The sequence below is a fragment of the Danio rerio genome, chromosome 2, assembly GCF_052040795.2.
Source record: "Danio rerio strain M-AB ecotype USA chromosome 2, GRCz13ab, whole genome shotgun sequence".
NCBI lineage: Eukaryota > Metazoa > Chordata > Actinopteri > Cypriniformes > Danionidae > Danio > Danio rerio.
Window position 1 is genome coordinate 61465469 of NC_141022.1, and position 22841 is coordinate 61488309.

At 36.4% G+C, this 22841-nt stretch overlaps 1 protein-coding gene across 6 annotated transcripts in view; it reads right to left on the reverse strand.

Annotated features, from left to right (window-relative positions):
* tcf3a (transcription factor 3a) overlaps nucleotides 1-22841 on the reverse strand; it is an 83752-nt gene that overhangs the window by 7854 nt on the left and 53057 nt on the right. For 3 of the 6 annotated variants that reach the window (XM_087238779.1, NM_131094.2, NM_001441398.1), the window contains 7 exon segments: nucleotides 21487-21545; nucleotides 15631-15709; nucleotides 15409-15482; nucleotides 12689-12859; nucleotides 12102-12213; nucleotides 10714-10849; nucleotides 8497-8741 (listed from right to left, as the gene is read on the reverse strand). In XM_087238779.1, coding sequence (XP_087094905.1) covers nucleotides 8497-8741; nucleotides 10714-10849; nucleotides 12102-12213; nucleotides 12689-12859; nucleotides 15409-15482; nucleotides 15631-15709; nucleotides 21487-21545 — 876 coding nt within the window. 6 annotated transcript variants of the gene reach the window in all.

Below are 22841 nucleotides of genomic sequence, written 5' to 3' on the forward strand. Positions count from 1 at the left end.
TGCTCCCAGCTGTGTCTGTGTGTGTGAGTGTGTTTCTCTCCAGGCCGTACGCTCTCATCAGTGTGTGTGGTGCGGTGTGTGTTTTTTTATCTGCAGGCCGTACAGACAGACGTGCGCGCTCTGTTCTCCTCCTACCTCGCACCTGCCTCTCCAGGCTGAGGATGACCTGCACGGCCTGCTGCAGGATGATGAGTTTGGTCTGGGCCTTGTCGCTGCGCAGGTGCAGCTGGCACATGCGGCCCAGCTCCCGGAAGGCCTCGTTGATGTCGCGCACTCGAACCCTCTCACGGGCGTTATTGGCCATTCGTCGCTCACGCTCGCGCTGCTCCTTCTCCTCCACCGTCAGGTTCTCCTCCGACACACTGCTGCAGTTCACACACGCACACTCACTAACCACACTAATGCAGCTGCTTATTATTATAAACCACTACTGCTACACTCTTCATCAAGGAAACACGCACTCGTTATTAAAGTAGAAGCAGTCAATAAATTTTTATGCAAATTACTTTTTAATAATAATTTAAATATTACTCACCACCAACACTGATGGAGCCTATTATATACTACTACACTCTTTATGAAGGAAATACTACCTCATTATTTAAGATTCTGTAGTCTATACTTTATGCACTTAACTTTGAATAATAATTAAAATATAATAGTTAAATAAGTAAATAATAATAATAATAAAATAATACATAAAATATAATTATAATGCAAAGTGTTTACCTTTTTTTTAATAAATGGTCAAATTTACATAGCAATAACATATTTTATATTGTCTGTGTGTGCATCATTGTATGTATGCATATATATATATATATATATATATATATATATATATATATATATATATATGTATGTACACACATACACAGACACACAAAAAGCTATAAACTAGCAAATTATATATTTCATTGCCTTCATACATAATGCATTTGATCAAATAAATTTTGCGGGTCTCATTCTTTAGGAAATAAGCATTATTATATAGGCATTACATTGCATTTAATAAGTATTTAATTATATATCTTTATATGATATGCTTTCGGTATGATAGATTGATATATAAATAATATAATATTCAATCATTTTATTTATTAAATAATATAAATACACTACAAACAGTTGATTTCTTTGAATATATTTTAGACAATTACCTATAGACTAAAAAGGTATTGTTTTTTTAATTAAATACGGACCGAAATTAAAGACCAAATTGAAAAACATTTTGTTGATTACATAATCAAATGCTTTGATTACATTACAAAAGAAGAAGCAAATGCTATGTTTTGAAAAACTTCAGTCCAGTGCTGAGATGAACTGTAGTAATGAAAGTGAGGCTTGCGGTGAAGGATCTGGTGGAGATGCGGAGAGCGGAAACATGAGCGTCCGGAGCGTCTTCTTGTCTGAGTGTGAACGTCTTATTTATTTACACGTATAAACAGGGTTCCCACGCTAAACCAAACCTCAAACTCACTGAATTTGACTGACTAAAAAGCTTTATTTACAAAACCAATGAGCACTGAGGAGACAAAAACAATAATATATCCTTAACTAGGGCTGCACAATAGTGTTGATATCACAACGTACACATCCACAATAGTCACATCGCAGATGTGCAATGTGCAGTCATGATCATAGTGGATTAGGCATAATAGTTTGTCTCTGCAAAGTTTATTTATAAAACTAGCCTAAAGCACTATCTGCTGTTTAAAACTAGCCTAGAGCGCCATCTGCTGTAAAAACTAGTCTAGAGTGCCATCTGCTGTTAAAAACTAACCTAGAGCGCCTTCTGCTGTTAAAACCTAGCCTAAAGCGCCATCTGCTGTTAAAAACTAGCCTAGAGCGCCATCTGCTGTTTAAAACTAGCCTAGAGCGCCATCTGCTGTTTAAAACTAGCCTAGAGCAGCATCTACAACTTAAAAACTAGCCTAGAGCGCCATCTACTGTTTAAAAATTAGCCTAGTGCACCGTTTGCTGTTTAAAAACTAGCCTAGAGCGCCATCTGCTGTTTTTAAACTAGCCCAGAGCACCAAATGCCGGTAAAAACTAGTCTAGAGCGCCATCTAATACTAAAAAACGAACAGAGGTGGAGCGCCATCTGCTGTTCAAAACCAGCCTGGAGTACCATCTGCTGTTTAAGGACTAGCAAAGAGCACTGTCTGCTGTTAAAAACTAGCGTACAGCGCAGTCTATTATTTAAAAACTAGCCTAAAGCACCATCCGCTGTTCAAAACAAGCCTTCAGCTCTGTTTGCTGTTTAAAAACTAGCCGGGAGTGCCATCTGCTGTTACAAACTAGCCGGGAGCACCATCTGCTGTTAAAAACTAGCCTAAAGCGGCAGCTTCTATTAAAGACAAGCTTAAGAGGGCTATCCAATGTTAAAATTAGCCTAGAGCACCATCTACTCTTTAAAAACTAGCCTAGAGCGCTGCTTGCTGTTGAAAACTAGCATTGAGCGCCGTCTGCCGTTAAAAACTAGTATAGAGCGCCATCTGCTGATCAAACTAGCCTGGATAATCTGATGTTAAAAACTAGCATAGAGCACCATCTACTGTTTAAAACCTAACCAAGAGCTCCATCTGCTGTTCAAAATTAGCATTTTACCCAGGTTACTGTTTAAAAGCTAGCCTAGAGCACAATATTCTGTTAAAACTAGGCTAGAGCAGCTTCTACTGTGAAAACAAGCCTAAAGTGCCATCTACTATTTAAAAACTAGCCTAGAGCACCGTCTACAGTTAAGACTAGACCAAAGCACCATCTACTGTTTAAAAACTAGCCTAGAGCGCCATCTACTGTTTAAAAACTAGCCTAGAGTGTCATCTACTGTTACAAACTAGCCTAAAGCGCCATCTACTGTTTAAAAACTAGCCTAGAGTGCCATCTGCTCTTACAAACAAGCCTAGAGTGCCATCTGCTGTTACAAACTAGCCTAGAGCGCCATCTACTGTTTAAAAACTAGCCTAGAGTGCCATCTGCTCTTACAAACAAGCCTAGAGTGCCATCTGCTGTTACAAATTAGCCTAGAGCGCCATCTACTGTTTAAAAACTAGCCTAGAGTTCCATCTGCTCTTACAAACAAGCCTAGAGTGCCATCTGCTGTTACAAACTAGCCTAGAGCGCCATCTACTGTTTAAAAACAAGCCTAGAGTGCCATCTGCTGTTACCAACTAGCCTAGAGCACCATCTACTGTTTAAAAACTAGCCTAAAGCGCCATCTGCTGTTACAAACAAGCCTAGAGCACCATCTCCTGTTTAAAAGCTAGCCTAGTGCACCATATGCTGTTACAAACAAGCCTAGAGTGCCAACAGCTGTTTAAAAACTAGCCCAGAGCACCATCTATTGTAAAGACCATTCTAGAGTGCAGCCATCTGTTAAAACTAGCCTAGAGTACCATCTGCTGTTAAAACTAGCCTAGTGATACTCCAGAAATGTCATGCGCCGTGGGAACCCTGTGTAGTAGAGTGGGTGTTTCAGGAGGCCTGTGGGACGCAGCGAAAGCTGAAGACGAGAAAACAGCGAGACGAGAGAGAAACGCACCGTCTTTAAGAGCCGCACAGAAACACACACTGAGAGCCACTGAGAGCCAGACAGAGGACAGATGAGGTGAGCAAAGTCTCATTGCAAAAAAACACATCCGAGATGTGTTTACACGGCATGAGACTGAAACCACTGCGGCTGTCTGTGAAGAACAGATGGAGAAAAAATGGCCGACAGAAACACGACCTGGCGAACAGAGGTTAAACATCACATGCAAGCATTAATCAGACCATCACGAGTGAACCGCTAAAGAGGAAATGTGAGAGAGCCAATCCGTCTCTTCTAGCTGGAGAGGTTAATGCCTGCGGAAAGAGCATTTTAGACATGCAACAGTCGAAAACTGGAGGATGAAGGATGACAGTAGAGCTGGGACGACACTGGTATAAGAGAAATGATTCTACATTGACAAATGCATTACCATTCAGTCTTGCATTGATTCTGAGGTTAGTTTTGAACTCATATGCTGTTAAAAACGACATTGGAGCGCCAACTGCTGTTTAAAACTAGCCAAGAGCATCATCTGCTCTTAAAAACCAGTCTAGAGAGCCATAATGCTGTTTAAAAGTAGCCTAGAGCGACGTCAGCTGAAACACTAGCCTAAAGTGCCATCTGATGTTAAAACTAGCTTAGAGCGCCATCTGCTGTAAAAACTAGCCTAGAGTGCCATCTGCTGTAAAAACTAGCCTAGAGCATCATCTGCTCTTAAAAACCAGTCTAGAGCCACAACGCTGTTTAAAAGAAGCCTAGAGCGACGTCATCTGAAAAACTAGCCTAGAGTGCCATCTGATGTTAAAACTAGTCTAGAGCACCATCTGCTGTAAAAACTAGCCTAGAGCGCCATCTGATGTTAAAAATAGCCTAGAGCACCATCTGCTGTAAAAACTAGCCTAGAGCGCCATTTGATGTTAAAACTTGCCTAGAGTGCCATCGGCTGTTAAAACAAACCTAGAGCGCATTCTGCTGTAAAAACTAGCCTAGAGCACCATCTGATGTAAAAACTAGCCTAGAGCACCATCTTCTGTAAAAACTAGCCTAGAGCGCCATCTGCTGTACAAACTAGCCTAGAACATCATATGCTGTTCAAAATTAACCTAGTGTCGTCTACTGTTAAAAACTAGTCTAGAATGCTATCTACTGTTTAAAAGTAGCCTAGAGCACCATCTGCTGTACAAACTAGGCTAGAACATCTTCTTCTGTTCAAAATTAACCTCGAGCGCCATCTGCTGATAAAAACTAGCTTAGAGCGCCAACAAACATCTGCTGTTAAAATATGCTGTTAAAAACTAGCCTAGAGCACCTTCTGCTGTTAAAAACCAGCTTAGAGCAACATGTGCTGTTAAAATCTACGTTAGAGCGCCATCTGCTGTTAAAACCAGCCTAGAGCAACATGTATTTTTAAAATCTACCCTAGAGCGCCATCTGCTGTTAAAACTAGCCTAGAGCAACATCTGCTGTTTAAACTACCCTAGAGCAACATCTGCTGTTTAAACTAGCCTAGAGCAACATCTGCTGTTGAAAGCAGCCTAGAGCAACATCTGCTGTTGAAAGCAGCCTAGAGCGCCACCTGCTGTTCCGAATTTATTTAAGAAAATTGTTATGCATCCCAAACATTTTATAGTACAAGCATATTTTTTATTCATTGCTATATCAAGCATCTTAAGCTACATTCAAGGCAAGTAAGTATAACAAATACAATAAAAACAGTTGATTGACACTAAAATTAGTTGTTTTCTTCATTAGCAAGATTATAATAAAACAGCTCCAAAACCCTCAGAAACAAGCCAAGAATAACAATGCATTATTTATCGTCCCAGCCCTTTTTAAAAGCATTAAACAACTGCAGAGAGAAAACAGAGGAATCTGAATGGCTGCATGTTTTATGCATTAGCAATGGTACAACTTAAAAGCAATAACAGAAATACTATCATTTACTCAACCTTGGAGTTTCAGCTGTGTTTTGTGAATCTTCTGCAGGTTTACTGATGCCTTTTTAATGCAGTTACAGTAAAAAGGCATTATCTTGGCATAATTCCCCTTAGATTTGTGTTTATCTATTTTAATTTTGCGTATAAAATCAGATTTATAAAACAAGCAGAAGTTTATCCTAAAAAATCATTTGTTGCAAATATGCACCAAAAAAAAAGCACTCCAAATGATAAGTGCACAATATCTGAAGTATCCAGTAAATAAATAAAGGATAAACTACTCCTTTATTTACTGAAAATCATCATCAGTGCATGATTATATTCAAACGTGTCATGTTAAGTTTATTAATTACAACAATTGAAATCATTCTGTGCTCTTCAAAATCTGACTTGGGTGAGTAAATGAGCATGTATAAAGCTACTTTGAGTCTGTTAGTTGCATCAATGCTGCAAGCAGACAGAAAGCAGGACGGGATGAAATGAGAGACAGAAACACATGCAGAAAGTGCAGAAAGTCCCACAATCACCCTGAACAGACGGCTGAGTGGCCGCGGGGAGGCAGGAGGCTTCAATTTAACCATCATCATAAACAACAGCTAAAACAAAACATGTTCTTGGTTGCCAGGCTGTATTTTTTTAGGCAAGACACTGCAGGTCAATACAGCAGAACGCTAATCAAACAGATAAAAGCTACTTACTATGCCTAACTAAGTATCTTTACAATTATACTTTAAGACATAATTTTGGGTGGGCGCAGTGGCTCAATGGTTAGCACTGTGGCCTCACAGGAAGAACAGGTTCGAGTCTCTGCTGGGCCAGTTGACATTTCTGTGTGGAGTTTGCATGTTTTCCCCGTGTTGGCGTGGGTTTCCTCTGGGTGCTCTGATTTCCCCACAGTCCAAACACATGTGCAATAGGGGATTTTCAGTCCAAACACATGCGCTAAAGGGGAATTGATGAACTAAATTGGCCGTAGTGTATGAGTGTGTGTGTGTCATTATGAGTGTGTATGGGTGCTTCCCAGTACTGGGTTGCAGCAGGAGGGGCATCTGCTGTGTAAACATATGCTGAATAAAGGGACTAAGCTGAATGAATACATAATTATGTGCATATTATCATTCCAAATGATTAACATTTGTGTAATATAGTGCAAGTTGTTTTAATATACAAATTGATAATTACTACATCTAATTAAAAGTTATGAAATGTATACAATTTATCTATGAAATATATGCATGCATGTATATCTTAGCTGTTTATGCCTACAAATATCAATATATTCTGATTTCATTTTCAATACATTATATTTAAAGGTATCCTATAATTATAAAATGCATAATCTTTATGTCTTGACAAAATACACTTAATTATAAGTGTATTTCTGTTTTATCTTCACTAGTATATTACACAAAACTTGTATTACCAGTTTTATTTTAACTAATGTATTACAGTATAATATAAATGCAGATTAAAATAGATTTCATCAAATTTAACAACACTTTACAAACTGTGCATATACATTATATTTAAATGATATATTTTTTCTTACATGCAATAATTTCTTACATTTGCATATATTTTTATATTTATAAAAATGCTATTACTGGTAATATATATAAATTATTACACTAAACTATAAATAAACATTAAAATAGTATTCATAATATGTAATAATGTATATAAGACTTTACAAATTGTACATGCATTGTAATAAAATAAGTGGTGGGCCGTTTTCGCCGTTAACGTGATTTTTAAAAAATACAGCCGTTAATCTATTCTCAAAGTTGGATTGGCATCTGGGTCTATCCTTTGCAAGATATGACTTTCCCCTTGATATATAGCGCGGATGTATACCTGACCGGTGAGCCGTCTGACAAAAAAAGTGCCCTTCTGAATCTTTCACTTACGTCGAAGACACTACTGACTACGCTTACATGGACATCTGTAATCTAGTTATTTGCCCTTGTGTGTTTACGTGCCTTCATGTAAGAGTTTCCTGCAATTGTGGATGAATTTAACTGCAGTTCGGCAGTTTCACATTCACTCATGAACATTTCATTCATGCCCCCGAGACAACCTGTGGTATTAGACGTAAATAAGGAGTATGGACTGGTGAGAGTGTAATGGGTTTCATAACGCACACCAAATGGAAAGAAAAAAAATTCTGCATTTCGCAATGTGTGCGGTCCCTTATGGACAGCCACGTGTGTGGATCTTTTCGGAAAATATGGTGAAAAGTCCTACATAAGGGTAATAGTTTGATCGCGGTGTTTATTTCAATAATGTGACTAAAATCTTCATACTCCACGTCTTAATTGCATTTCTGTTTAGTTCAGTTATGACTTAACAGGTGACATTAAGGTGATCAAAAATGGCTGTTTGGAGCTTATGTAGGCCTACAGCTCAACATCCTTGTTTAACTGAATAAACAGTTAGTGAACACAAGTACATCTTACTGAACATCATTTATTTTTATCACTAATTATCAGAGTAGAACAGTTTCTCAAGCAGTTTGTGATGCATTTTGGGAACCTGAGATGAGCCCCTGGTCTAATGCGCCACCTGGCTTGAGAAAAGTCATTATTTGGGTAGCACACATATTCTGAATGCCAAAATGAGCCATTTTAATCTAGATTAATTCCAAGATTACAGTGATATTTATCTAGATTAAAATATTATCTATGCCTACCTATAAATAAAATTGTTTTCTTTCATGTAAGCCCAGTCTTTTAAAAATAAAAATGATAGTACAACTGCATGTTAAATTTACACTCTTCCCTACATGTAATCACCCACAAAACATCAAAATGCACAGATGCATGGGGAAAAAAAACCCTACAGTGTCTTGCTTTTCAAAATAAAAGTAATTTCTGTAATAAATATGATGTAATGGTATACTTTTATCACATTAAAATCAGCAATGCACCAGAATGCATCCTCCTCCCCGGCGGCGCAGTCAGGCGTGGCGGCCACAGACGGATCTCCGCGAGTCTAAACACTGATCTGAGGTCAGCCGCACACACTGACCTCGCACTTGCTGCTCCAGGTTGAGAATAACGTTTACGGCCTGGTGCAGGATCAGCAGTTTGGTCTGCGGTTTCTCATTGCTCAGGTGCAGCTGGCACATGCGGCCCAGCTCTTTGAAGGCCTCGTTGATGTCGCGCACACGCAGACGCTCGCGGGCGTTATTGGCCATTCGCCGCTCACGCTCCCGCTCCGCCTTCACCTCCACCGGCAGATCCTCATCATCCTCGTCTTCGTCCTCGTCTTGACTTGAGGGACAGAGGGGCGAGAGGAGTTACAGGCAAAAACAACAGCCAGAGGGGTTAGAAAAACCGACCAATCAGAAGACACTTGGATGGATGGCGGAACTGAGATTATTACAAAATTAAGTTTATTTATTTATTTAAGTCTATGGAAAGTGGCTTTGTTGCTCACCAATGCTGAATTACTCCAATTAAATTGCTAAATATTATTAGTTTTTATTATTAGTGAATCAAACGGACCAATCAGAAGACACTGGGAGTGGAAGAATTGAGATTAGTACAAAATTGTTATAATTTTTTTTTTTTTTGTCTATGAAAAGTTTGTTTTTTTGCTCACCAATGCTGAATTTGTTAAATTAAAAATAGTGCAAAAATTGCTAAATATTATTAGTATTTAAAATGACAGTTTTCTATGTGAATATACTATATTATTTAATTTATTTTTGTGACGTAAAGCTGAATTTATAGCATCATTAGTCCAGTTTTTACAAAAGGATCACTGATTCTAAAGTCTAAGTTTGTGAAGTGTTTTAGCTCACTAAGGCTGAATTTATGTGGCCAAAAATAGTGCAAAAATAGCTAAATATTATTAGTATTTAAAATAACAGTTTTCTATGTGAATATACTGGAAAATGTAATTTATTTATGTGATGTAAAGCTAAATTTCCAGCATCATTACTCTGGTTTTCAGAGTCACATGATTATAATATGATGATTTGATGATCAATAAACATTTATGATTATCAAGATTGAAAACAGTTGTGCATAAGTTTAAGGCAAGTTAGATTTAAACTGGGGGAAAAATATTCCACAAAAAATAACCCCAATGATGATCAGAAAACGTTATTGTTCACTAAATAATCATATTATAGTGATCGCTGAAGGAACACTGAATTATCAGAATTTTTGTCTTTGAAAAGTGTTTATTTGCTCCCTAAGGCTGAATTTATCGAATCAAATATAGTAAATAACTTGTGAAATTTTATTAGTGTTTAAAATAAATGTTTTCTATGCAAATATACTATAAAATTAAAAAAAAAAAAATTGTTGTAAAGGTGAATTTTCAAGATCAAACTACAAGTTTTAGAGACGCATGATTCTTCAGAAATCCCTATAAAATTCAATATAAAATAATATTCAAGAAACATTCATAATTATAATCAATTTTAAGTTTGAGTCATGTTTACAATGATGGGAAAATAAACTAAATTAATAATCAAAGATACATACAATTAATGAAAAGCAACAGTTAAAACTATTATGATACAATGTTACAAAATGTTGTCATGTCACTTTTAAAAATGTTACAATGTTGCAGAAGATACTATTTCAAATAAATGCTGTTTTGAACATTTCATTCATCAACTACACTACCAGACAAAAGTCTTGTCGCCTTTTCAAGTTTTAGAAACAACAAATAATTGTCTTCTAGTTGATCATTTGATATCAGAAGTGTCTTATATGAAAGGCAAAGGCCTCTAGATTACGCTTATTTGAGCACAATAAAATATGATCATGTCTTGATTATTAATAATTTGATTAGGACAGTAAGGTCTGACTCTGCTTAGACTAAAGCCTCATCACTGAACAGAAATAATGTCCAGTATAGAATATAAAGTCCTGCTGCAGTGGAGACAGAATGAATATTGTGTCTGACTCCATCATGAGCTTGGAGGACTGCATCCATACATCTCTGACATGACTCAAATCACTGATTAATAAAGTCATCTGGAATGGCAAAGAATCATGTGACTCAAGACTAATGAAATGATGCTGACAGTTCAGCTTTACACCATAAAACTAAGCTACAGTAAGTTCCTTTATAGTCACATTGAAATTGTTTTTAAATTGCAACAATATAACTGTATTATTGTTGAAATGAATGCAAACGTATTGCAAATAAGACTCTTATTTTTTACTCTAAACTCTTGCCTTATTGCATTTTTAATCCTGTATTGAAATGAAGTTGCACTGGTACCTCGTTCTCGTGCGGCTTTTTCCATCTTTCTTCTCATCCTCTGATTTATCTGCGATAGACAGATTCTCATCGTCGTCTTTGTCTTCTCTCTTTATATCTGAGCTGGAGGCGTGAGACGAGCGAGCCAAAGAGAGACCTGAAAGTCAGAAACAGGACGAGATTAGCAACAGAAAACACTCCCAAACATATTGTAACTCATAAAGGTGATTTCTAGATGCTAAAACGTGACCCTGGAGCGCAAAATCAGACTCATGTTGCACAGGAATATTTGAAGAAATAGCCAAAAACATTGGCTAATTGTATGGGTCAAAATTAAGTCAAGATTACATTAAATGAAGATATATTGTGCATTTTCTACTGTAAATTTATGAAAGCTAAATTTTTGATTGGTAATGTGCATTGCAAAGCACTTCATTTAAACAACTTAAAAGGAGATTTTCTCAATACTTCGATTTTTCTTAAACCCCAAATGCATCAAGTCCAACATAACTGACTTGTATGAATCACAAAATGATTTTTTAAGTGGTAAAAGCATGAGACATGACGCTGTTTACAATGCATTTTAAAAATAGGGTGTATTTGCATTATCATTTCAGTTCTTGCATTCCCTTAGAACCAATCCTAAGAACTTTAATGCTTGTTTTAAAGCTTTATGATGAATTAAATGCATGCAACAGTGTAAAAAAGCAATTAAAAAGGAGTGCATTTGCATTATTTCAGTTAATACATTCTTTTAGAACCAATCTCATGAACTTTAATGCCTGTTTTAAAGCTTTATGATGTATGAAAAGCATGCAACAGTGTAAAAAAGTTATTAAAAATGAACTCATATATTCCATTAGAACCAAACTCATGAAGTTTATTCTTTGTTTTAAAGCTTTATATTGTATTAAATCCATGCAAATGGCTAAACCAATTTAACCCTCTCAAGGCAGGCGTTGCTGATTTGCAACAATTAAAAGCATAGATTTTTTTTAGCTCATGCATTGCCTTGGAATCAATCTCTTGATCTTGAATGCCTGTTTTAACTTTTTGATGTATGAAAAGCATGCGTCAATGTAAAAAAAGCAAATGAAAGTAAGGTGCGTTAACATTATTTGAGTTCACACATTTCCGTTAACATCAATCCCAAGTACTTTAATGCTTGTTTAAAGCTGTAGGATGTATAAAAAAACATGCAAGAGTGTAAAAAAAACTATTAAAAAATGAGGCGCATTTGCATTATTTCAGTTCATGCATTCCCTTAGATAGAATCCCATGATTTTTATTGCCTACTACAATACAAAAACCTTGTTGCACGCTCATGCATCAAAGTGCCTGCTCAAAGCTCATCGTTTATGAATGTGAATAAGACTAATGTGCATTATGATTAAAGAAGCAGCACTGACTGGTGAAGGTGTCAGACTGAGAGGACGGTGGAGGCTGATGGGAAGTGTGGTGTCCCTGCAGAAGAGCACTGGACTGCGGTAAACCTGCGGCGTCTTCACTGTGATTTGACATCTAGACAGAGAACATTAATGCACACTATTAGTCAGCATTGATTAGAGGCTCAGCAGTCAATTTAATATTTCATTAGTAAAAAAATTTGGGAAAAAAACTTTGACGTCAAAATGTGACAAATATATTATGCAGTTCTTTAAATAATGTGTAAAAAATTACATACGGTATGAATATCACCTTTTAAAAGGGTTCTTAAAAAGTTAAAACTGCTTTTATTCTAGCCGAAATGAAACAAATAAAACTTTCTCTGGAAGAAAAAAATATTATAAGAAAAACTGTGAAAAATTTCTGAATCTGTTCAACATCATTTGGGAAATATTTAAAAAGAAAAACAAATTTAAACGAGGGCTATTAGTTCTGACTTCAACTGTATATCACATATATATTTGCAAATCTTGGGTGAATAATCTCTCTAATATGATAATACCGGAGGCATATCTTTCATCTGTAAAGCCAGAGTTTTGTTCACACTCACCAGGCCCGGCAGACGGTTGGCGAGACCGAAGGCCTGACTGAGGGAGCCCAGAGCCGCAGCACCAGCCGAATGACCAGAGATGGCAGCGCTCAGCAAACTCTGCATATCTGTGCCCACCGCATGATTCCTCAACACATGCAGCGCTTCACCCAGACGGTCATCTAGCTTACTCTGAGGAGAACACACAAATATTCTAGATGAGACTCAAATACTGTGAAACGTACAACAATCTGGTATACAGCTGCATGCATTTATGCATATGAAAATACATGAGGCACATCCATTTTTAATATTTGTGCATGCATACATTTATATATTCAGTTCCCAGCATAAACGAGTACTCAGTCATTTAAAAACGTCTCCATTTCTGAGCGAATAAGGGTAATATATTTTTGCACATTTGAACAGATTTATTAAACAGATATATTTATTAAAATAACACTTTAATCACTGAACATCTCTAGAAATAGAAAGATAATACAATTAAATTCATGTGAAATATTGAAAAAAAAATTGTAACAAACAACAATATTAAACATATATTTTGTGTATACATTTTCAAATTTAATTAAAAATTTTTCCCTGACATATAAATTTTGGCCACAAATATTTGGACAGTTATTGTTATTCAAGTTATTTTGTTAGATTAGCTCCCGATTTGACTGACTAATCTAATGTTTATGCACAAATATAATACTGTAAAGCATCCTATAGAAAATATTCATTTAAGAGAGATTTGTGAAGGGTGAACTCATGTATGCTGAGCACTGTATATATATTTATGCATGCATGTACAACATGCATGCACGTATATGCCAAAAAGCATGTGCATGCAAATACCCATAATTCTACATATGAAGTTCAGATGCAAAACCCTCTTCTCTTGTAAACAAGCATTTTCTATCAGGTTCCTCTGCTAAGGTTCAGAAGTTTCATTTTATAGATAATGATAAGGTTATAGTGTAATTAGTTGAAAATCACTAAATATCCAGTTAGGAATTATTTTACCAAACACAAAACACTCTAAACAAACCACCTGATATTTTAAATATATAAATGTCAAGTAAGTGGCGGTTCATTCCGCTGTGATAAACCAAGGAAAAAGCAAAAGGAAAATGAATGAATGAAATCTGTCAAGTGCATTAAAACTGACATTAATTAAATCTTAACAATCTGCTATCATTTCTGAGATTTGGGATATAGATTTAATGTAAGTAGAGCGATGTAAACATTGCAAACATTGTAAGCTAAGCTTGCTAGATTCGAAATGTGAAAAATCAATATCTGTGCATTGTCCATTTAAATAAAAAGCTTATTAGATCTATAGGTATTATGAAGTAACACAAATAATGTATAGATTTATGCATTTTATTTATCTTTTAAAAATAGCTTACATTAGCAAATAAAACACAAGGTAGGCCCACTGGGCAAAAAGGGGATGCCTCTCAGACACGTTTAGAAGCTGTCATTCATGCAGTCTCACCATACTCAAGGTCTTGGTCTCTTGTTTATCCTAATAGAATTCACGTGGGATAAAAGAACGGCATCTTAACTTCGTCTTTTGTGAAATGCAGTTGCCGTTTAAAGTATAGTTAATCGGACTCAAAGTAGCATCGCTGTGCAAAAAAGCATGATGAATGCATGCTACACTTCCGACTGTACAGTGTGTTTTCTTTTTCTTATAATGCAAGTTTTAGGTAAGGGGCGTTTTCATTTGCTATTCACTGACAGCCGAAACATTAATAATATTTTAGAATAGTCAGGCTTATAAATGAAAATAAAACATTGACTTCTGCTCTCTTTATTAAGTTTCGAAACAACTGATTTTTTACAACTCATAAAAAAAAAAATTACAAATACCTTAGGAACGGTATTACAGACAATTTTAGCGGTTTTAAAACATTGACTTTTCCAAACCATGGTAAACCTTGAAACCGGTTATTGTCCTGGCTGGAACTGAACATTTCTGCATCTCAGAGCAGAACTGAGCTTTCTATGAATCTGTTTCTGAATGAGTCAGTGATTCACTCAATGAGACAGTCACTTGTTTTCTAAATGAATCAGCCGTCCTGAATGATTTGTGTTTTTTTAATGACTCAATGAACCACATGGCCTGTGCATGTACTTGAGGTTTTAGAGATATTTATTTATTCATGATAATCTTCAAGACTACCAAACCTCTGAATTAAAGATTTTTTGGTACGGTCTTCAGTCTACTAAACATTCTTGCATTTATTTCTCCAGCTGAACACAAAAGACAACATTTTGAATGATTTTAAAAATGGGAAGCTATTGACATGGATAGGTTCTTCTGTTTCTACAATAGCAGTTAATGGTTACCAGTTTCATTTTAATCTCATGATTTATTTTTTACATCTATATCAATTGACAAAAACAATATTTTCTTTTGCCTTCAACAATAAAATTAATAGGTGAATATATTAGGGTAATGCATGAACTAATTTTGAAGGCTCCATCCCTTAAAAAAACAGCATTAACACAATTGCTGAAATCACACCATCAATTTTAAATTCACTAAATAACAAAGCACAAGGGCCTGTGTTTGTTTTCAAGCACTTTCAAGAAGCGTGGGAACTCTGATACTTATATCATGTGAAAAAGCACAATTGGAAAGCTATGAGCACAAAATCATGCTGTTACATCAATGCAACTCGCTTCAATCACAGCATGATTTACACAGAAAAAAAAAAAAAACATACCTGTGCCAATCCTGCTTCAAAACCAGGCGATGGCGCAGGCTGAGAGGAGCCTTTGGGCCACTGAGATGCAGAGGCTGAAAACACAAACAAACACAGATGTTAGAGAAGCCTGACACTGCATGAGATGTGCAGAAATCATAAAGCAGAGCAAGATCAAACTGTGCTGACAGCATCACACAGCAGATGGCAGTACAGAGTCAGTACAAAGAGAAGAAAACACACCGGCCACATTAGAAGGAGAGCCCACAGGAGTGGACGGCGTCGAGGAGAAGTTGCTGCCATTATTGTCTGATGGATATATCTAAAAACAACAAGAGACATGGGAGAATCAACTATCAATTCATCACACAACATCACAAAATATATTTAGAAACATGCGTTTAGTTAAAACAGGTTAAATACAGAAATCAGAGAGTGAAACTCAATACCTTTTAAGATATTTAAAAAGGTATTTCCACACATTAAGACTTCATCGCCACTTTAGATTTCAACCGGTAACATTGGCGACATTTTAACTTGCTGTACATTTACTAAACAGAGAGAGGGTTTTAATTTTATTGCCATTTCAGCTTATCTGGCTATGTCATGGCAAAAAAAAAAAAAAACAAGGTTACCACTATAAATACCACTTTTCTATATTTTTTTAAAAAAAGTCCTAATAGTTAAAAGTCATTAACAGAAATAAATAATACACAAGGTAAAATACATAATAATAATAATGATGATAATATATTAGATAAAAATTTAAAACTGTTTTTCAAGGTTTCCTTTTGATAAAAATTCTACAATTTTAGATGGATTCACATTTAAAAAAAATTCATTTATTAAATACTGATGTGTACCGATTGAAACTAATTCTAAACTAAAACAGTATTCATTAGGGGTGTAACGATACACTCAGCTCACGATACAATGTGTATCACGATTTAATGTTCACGATTCGATATGCATCACGATATTTGTAATAAAAATTGAAAATGAAACTGAAATGCTAATTTTATTAAAAAATGTTATTAAATAACCAAGTAAACTATTTTTATGTATTTCTTTTGTTTCAACTTCTTTCATTTAAAGTGAACCTTCTTCAAGAAAATAAATCAAACAGGCCTGTCTCTGGAAAATAAAACAATTTTAAACTTTTTATAAAATATTATTAAAATGACAGAGACAAAATTAAGGAACAATTTAAGTAAAGGTGCAAATATAATAATAGCTTTCTATTCTAATAATAGCTCTCTATTCAAGTGAATTTAACAGTAAGAGCTTAAGGCTTTGCTTGGTCACTTGCATTTTTTTGAGTGTGCAAAAATGTAAAAAAAAAAATAAAAATCTACATTTCCAAGTAGTCAGCAGTTCTATAAGATAATCCTGAACTGATGTGTATCTGTCTGAGAGGCTTTTATGAATGGCTGTCTTCATGTTGGGCACGATGAGTGACAGACTGGCCGTCTTTTAATCAGACAGGACAGTCGTGGCTCTTTTCAGTGGTTTAAACAGGTTTACCATTTCTTCGTCGTCGCTAATGTCGGCGCTATCAAGTGTATCATGTTGACTTGCATTTTTGTGTACCTCTGCACTCAAAAGAGTTCATGCTTGTCGTAATCATTTAAATAATCATATCGCATTTTAGAGTTATGATGTGCACGCTTTTGTTTTCATTTTCACTGCTAAGTGCTGTTCATACTTCCCACGCAGCTCCTAATCGAACACTTTGTGCCACAAACTAAATGTTATTTACTACTTTATTACCTGTTACTCACAACTTTTGCAGGTTCTGTTCACTGAAGTAGACGTGCGTGCATCTATCATTAAGTAGTCCGCCCTCTGTAGTAACAGCTCACAGTCAGCTCAAGTCATGTGTGATTTTGCGGCCGCAAACACATACTGTCACATACTGTATTTATAAGATATAATTCACCCAAAAATATCATTCTGTCTTCATATAATGATATTTTTGGGTGAATTATACCTTCTAAATACAGTATGTGACTCTTTCAACACCATTAGGAGGTATCCATGTCGCAGAGCAAAGTATGCAAATCACTGTGAAGACTTTAAAACTTCGGCTATGTTTGACCCAGTATGCGTGTCAAAAGGCAGACGAGTCTAAAGCAATGACTGTACAACTGAAATGTTGGATGAATGAGAGGATGGTCCATCTTCTATTTTAACTCCATTCATCTGCTAACGTTACCGCTGCTGCTAGATCAAGCAATCTGAACTCGCGTGCGACAGCAGGTGGAACGTAGCTCACGTGCAAACAGCTCAACTAATAAGAGAAAACAGACGTCATATCGTAATCAAATCGTCAAACGCCGAGATGCATATTGTGACATTTTTGCATCGCAATAAATCGTACCACGATAAATCATTACACCCCTAGTATTCATATACTGAATAAGCACGATGATCCAGCAGGGGATGCCAAAAACAGCCAGTGTCGCCAGATTGCAAGTGGTGCTCGCTGCAGAGCCATTTGAGGAGAGCTGAGCTTCAGAGAGGGGGAGCTTGAGCTCCACCTTTTTTACACTTCTTCTACGAGTGATGTCACTGGGGGTAGGGTTAGGGGTGGGGTTGGTGTACGCATTAAAACAGCTTACAGGAGGAGGAGCGACAGCTCATGCTCCCCCTCGCTGGAGCTCAGCTCTCCTCAAATGGCTCTGCAGCGAGCACCCTCTCAGATTGAGACCATTAAGGAGGTTTTGAAATGTAAATTTTATATGCAACTAATTTAAACAAAACATAACTGTGTTGCTCATAGTCCATTCAGTTAGTAGCACAAACCGCGTGGGCTCACCCACAAGAGGAGGTGAGGGAAAATTGCATCAAAATCTCCCCAGACAAATCTGTCTCTCTACAAATCAGACTCCCCTTCGTGTCCACACGCATCTCGCAGCACCTGTCGTTAAACTCACAACGCTTTATCATGACACTTTATCGTTTTTTTCTGCAGTTGACAACAAGAACAAACACAGAATTGCTGTCTGATTGACAAGCGCACCTACATGTGTTCAAAAGAATTTAAAACACCAAATGGGACGAATTTATACCCTATTATGAAAGCAAAACATACTCTAATAGGTAGTGCAATCTACAACATGAAGTGCAGTGTGTCGGTGAGAGGAGGCAGTGTTTCGATATGTTGTGGTTCTTTGACTGTTGGTGTTGGATGCTGTATGGTTAAAAAATTCTGATAGTTAAAGTAACCAGGTTAATTTCGATTTAAATAAATAAAAATTATTTAATTTTCATGAATTATGCTTATCATTCTTCTGTCTTGTTTTTTTATAGTGTTTCTGCAACATATTGTAAGGTGCCCTTGAGAGCTTTGAAAGGCACCTATAAATAAAGGGTATTATTATTATAATTAAATAAAATATTTAAAAAAATTGTGCATTTGGTCGGGGTTTGGACAGCTTTTGGGCTGGAAAAAGTCAGCTATATCTGATAACACTGATAACAGCAGGAATAATACTGTAACCTTGGTTACTGCAGTAAACAAAGCAGCATGATGTCAAAACAAGCAGGATTACATTGATTTCATAAACTGCACAGCACCCCAATATTCAGATTAAATTCAGGCAAACTTTAGCATTCAGATAGAAATTTTAATACCTTGTAAAATATAGAAATGTAATACTTTTTAAAGGTCCTTAAATTTAATTAAATTGACTTATCAACTTTTAATACTTTGTAAGATACGACGAAAACCCTGTAAATAATTAAAGACCATGGAAAAGCGCAGAATTACTAAAATGTCATAACATTTGACATTAAACTCATTCATTCATTTTCTTTTTGGCTTAGTCCCTTTATTCATCAGGGGTTGCCACAGCTTATGTTTTATCCAGCATATGTTTTACACAGCTGATGCCCTTTCAGCTGTAACCCAGTACTGAGAAACACCCATACACCCTCACACACTATTAGTTTTAGTTCATCAATTCCCCTATAGCGCATGTGTTTGGACTGTGGGGGAAACCAGAGCACCCGGAGGAAACCCACACCAACACGAGGAGAACATGCAAACTCCACACAGAAACGCCAACTGGCCCAGCCAAGGCTCGAACCAGTGACCTTCTTGCTGTGAGGTGATCATGCTACCCACTGCGCCACTGTGAAGCCTGAGAAAATCTATATAAATGACATTATATATATATATATATGTGTGTATATACTTAAATAATTAAGGTAAATCATGTTTTCACATTTAAATGTAGACATTTGGAGTTGAAACAAGACAAAAATTAAAGTTAGCTTTTTTGCATAAATTCTGTATAAATATTTAAATACAAATAGTCCAAATATTAGGGGTGTCAAAATTAATCGTTTCTTCGGTGCACCGCAATGCAGACGCGGACAATTCAGTATCGGTTCAGTAATAATCATAACCGGTTATTACTGAAGTCATTTACCTTATATGCGCTCTGTCACGAGGGAGACGATCGCGAGTATTTACAGCGCTTTAACTACTTAAAACTCATAAACTGTGCACATTTTCACTGTGTGTGTTTGCTGGATCATTCTTTCACTGACATAAAAAAAAAAAAAAAAAAACCCTATTTCACTGAGATCGAGAGAATGAAAGTACTTCATTTCTTTCTCTCTCTCTCTCTCTCTGTCTCACACAAACACACACAGTGGCCCATTTGACCTGCTGGCGTGGCTTTTCTTCTCCTCTCGGCTGTTTTACAGCGTTACTTCTGGATAAAGAAACGAGCGCGTGTCTGCAGAGTTTTCTCCACCCTGTCTATCATACATCTGCTGTGAGATCGTCGCTGCCGCCTGCCGCTTATCAGTGTCACTCATCTCTGAAGAGTGCAAAAGCCAATCGCAACCGCTTTTGTTGAGGGTGTGACCAATCAAAGAGGTGTAAGAGAACTAGACAAGGATCAGAAATTGAGCTGGATATTTATATTTGTTTATTTTATTTGCTAAATGCTCGTTTTGTTTAAAGTTACAGGTTATATATCTGTTTGTATTAAATGACAACATTGTACTACAAATAGTATATAAATATAAATATATTCATACATTTCAATACAAGAACTGCTGCTGTGAAGAAAATATAAAACTGTGTATGAAAAGCACCGTCAATGCACCGTGATGCGCCGAAATATCGAATTGAACCGAATTGGAGGCATGATAATCGTAACCGAACCGTGAGACTAGTGTAGGTTCACACCTCTACCAAATATCATAGATTTTTGTGCCTAAATGCTTTAAACTCTTAAAAACACATGCAAGTGATATAGTTACACTCTATATTGGTTAACATGGCAGTGACTCTACAAACCACACGTGCTCTGTGGCTCCCGGTCAACTACAATTCAGACTCAACACTGCATATCTCGCGATATGATTATTGCAATGGTGAAATTATATATTGTGCAACATTAATACCCATTTACACACAACAGCTAGAAAATACCCATAATGCACTTTTACTCCATAAAAGTAATGCTTACAGACATAACAGAAACATGACAGAAAAAAATAGCACGCTGAATGTTAAACAACCCTCACAGGAACTAAATGAGAAGAGCAAAATCTAATCCGTCTAAGGGGAATTATAAACCAGCCTATAACTATTATAGGAAATAGTGAATAAGGGTTGATATGAGGGGGCAATTTCAAATACGGTGTTAGGTCCCATGTGGGACCTGTTTGTATGTGTCTTTTTGTGATTTGCAGATCCTGCATGATGATTGCAGATTGGTGGGTGGGTCATCTCACCTGAGACCCATTGTGTGGTGCATATAAGGAGTCCGGCATTCTGTCTGAGGGAAGAGCTCGATTAGCCGGACGTCTCTGCTTGGCGGTTTTGATTTATTTTAGTTTGTTTTTGGATCATGAGCTCAGTACACTACCATACACATGCTTTTCACTACTGACTTCCACTTATACCGACTTTGATTGCTTTAAATACTTTTGTTAATTATACGTTCTGCTAATAAATCATTTCTCTTTTCAATTTACCTGGTCCGTATCGTCTCTCTAATGTTGCAACTTTGAGCCGGTTGTAGCATACGGCAACCATGAATTATTACATGAATTATTCTGAATCTTCAGACTCACCGAAGCCAGAGCTTTCCCGATCTCTGCACCGGAGCTGCCAGCGTTTGCTCCTCTGTTTCCTGCATTGACAAAAAATAAACGTGTGAGAGTAGTATTTAATACATGTATATCGACAGGAATATATTTTTACCAGACTTGAATAGCTCAATTTGGAAAGAATTCATAATTTTACAGTGATTATTAATGATCTAGTACAGGGGTGTCAAACTCAATTCCTGAAGGGTCGAAGCTCTGCACAGTTTAGTTCCAACCCTGCTCCAACACACTTACCTGTAGGTTTCAAACAAGCCTGAAGGACTCAATTAGTTTGATCAGGTGTGTTTAATTAGGGTTGGAACTAAACTGTGCAGAGCTGCAGCCCTTTTGGAACTGGGTTTGACACCTGTGATCTAGTAGAACAGATAATCTCCATTTTGTATAGTTTATTTGGCAAGGCTAACTGTATTTAAGTGTGCTGATTAATCAAATGTATGTAAATAACACTGCATAGTCTTTATTGCACAAAAACGTAAAATACAAATACATTAAAAAACACCAACTAATGGTTTAAATGCACTAGAAATATTAGCCATGGGTCTTAAAGGGACAGTTCACCCAAAAGTTAAATTAACTCACTATTTACTCTAACCGTACGTTCACATCGAAAGCAGAGAGAGCGTCCAAGGTCGCTCTGGCCGCCTCGGCGACAACGCTGTCTGCCTTCAGCTCCTGCGGCGAGAGCGTCAAAACTCGCTACACTGATCTCGTATTTAAAGGAGCCGTTGCAGCATATCAGTTACATTCCTGCATAAAACATGTTTCTAGCGTGAAAATGTTGCGCACTTCTTATCAAATTCATATAACAATGGAAGATCAAGTTGCGTGTATTGTGGCTTTGCTCTATTTATCCAATATGTGTCCATATGTCTGAAATATCCTGAAGCAGCAGTACTGTTTTGTAAGGATGCACCGAAATGAAATTCTTGGCCGAAGCCGAATAATAAATACCGAACGCGGTGTTTTGCATTTTTTTCCATTTAGTTTGCCAATTTTTTCACTATTACAATAATTAAATAGTAAAAATTTGCTTTTTACTATTTTGTGTTGCTTTTCAGAGAAATAAATCAAATAACAAAAATACAATTTAAAAAATATTTATTCAACACTGAACATTTTTTTAGTATTCCAGCAGATAATATACAAACAAAGCACAATATAACTTAAAATAAATAAATTAGTAAAATAAAAAAATATTTTTTTTTTGGCCATCTTTGAAGCCCCCCTTCTTGAATAGCCTATGTTAGGCCTATAACTGACTGCTGAAAGAATGCAACTGTATGTCTACAACAACAAATGTGCATTGAATAGTGCAAACA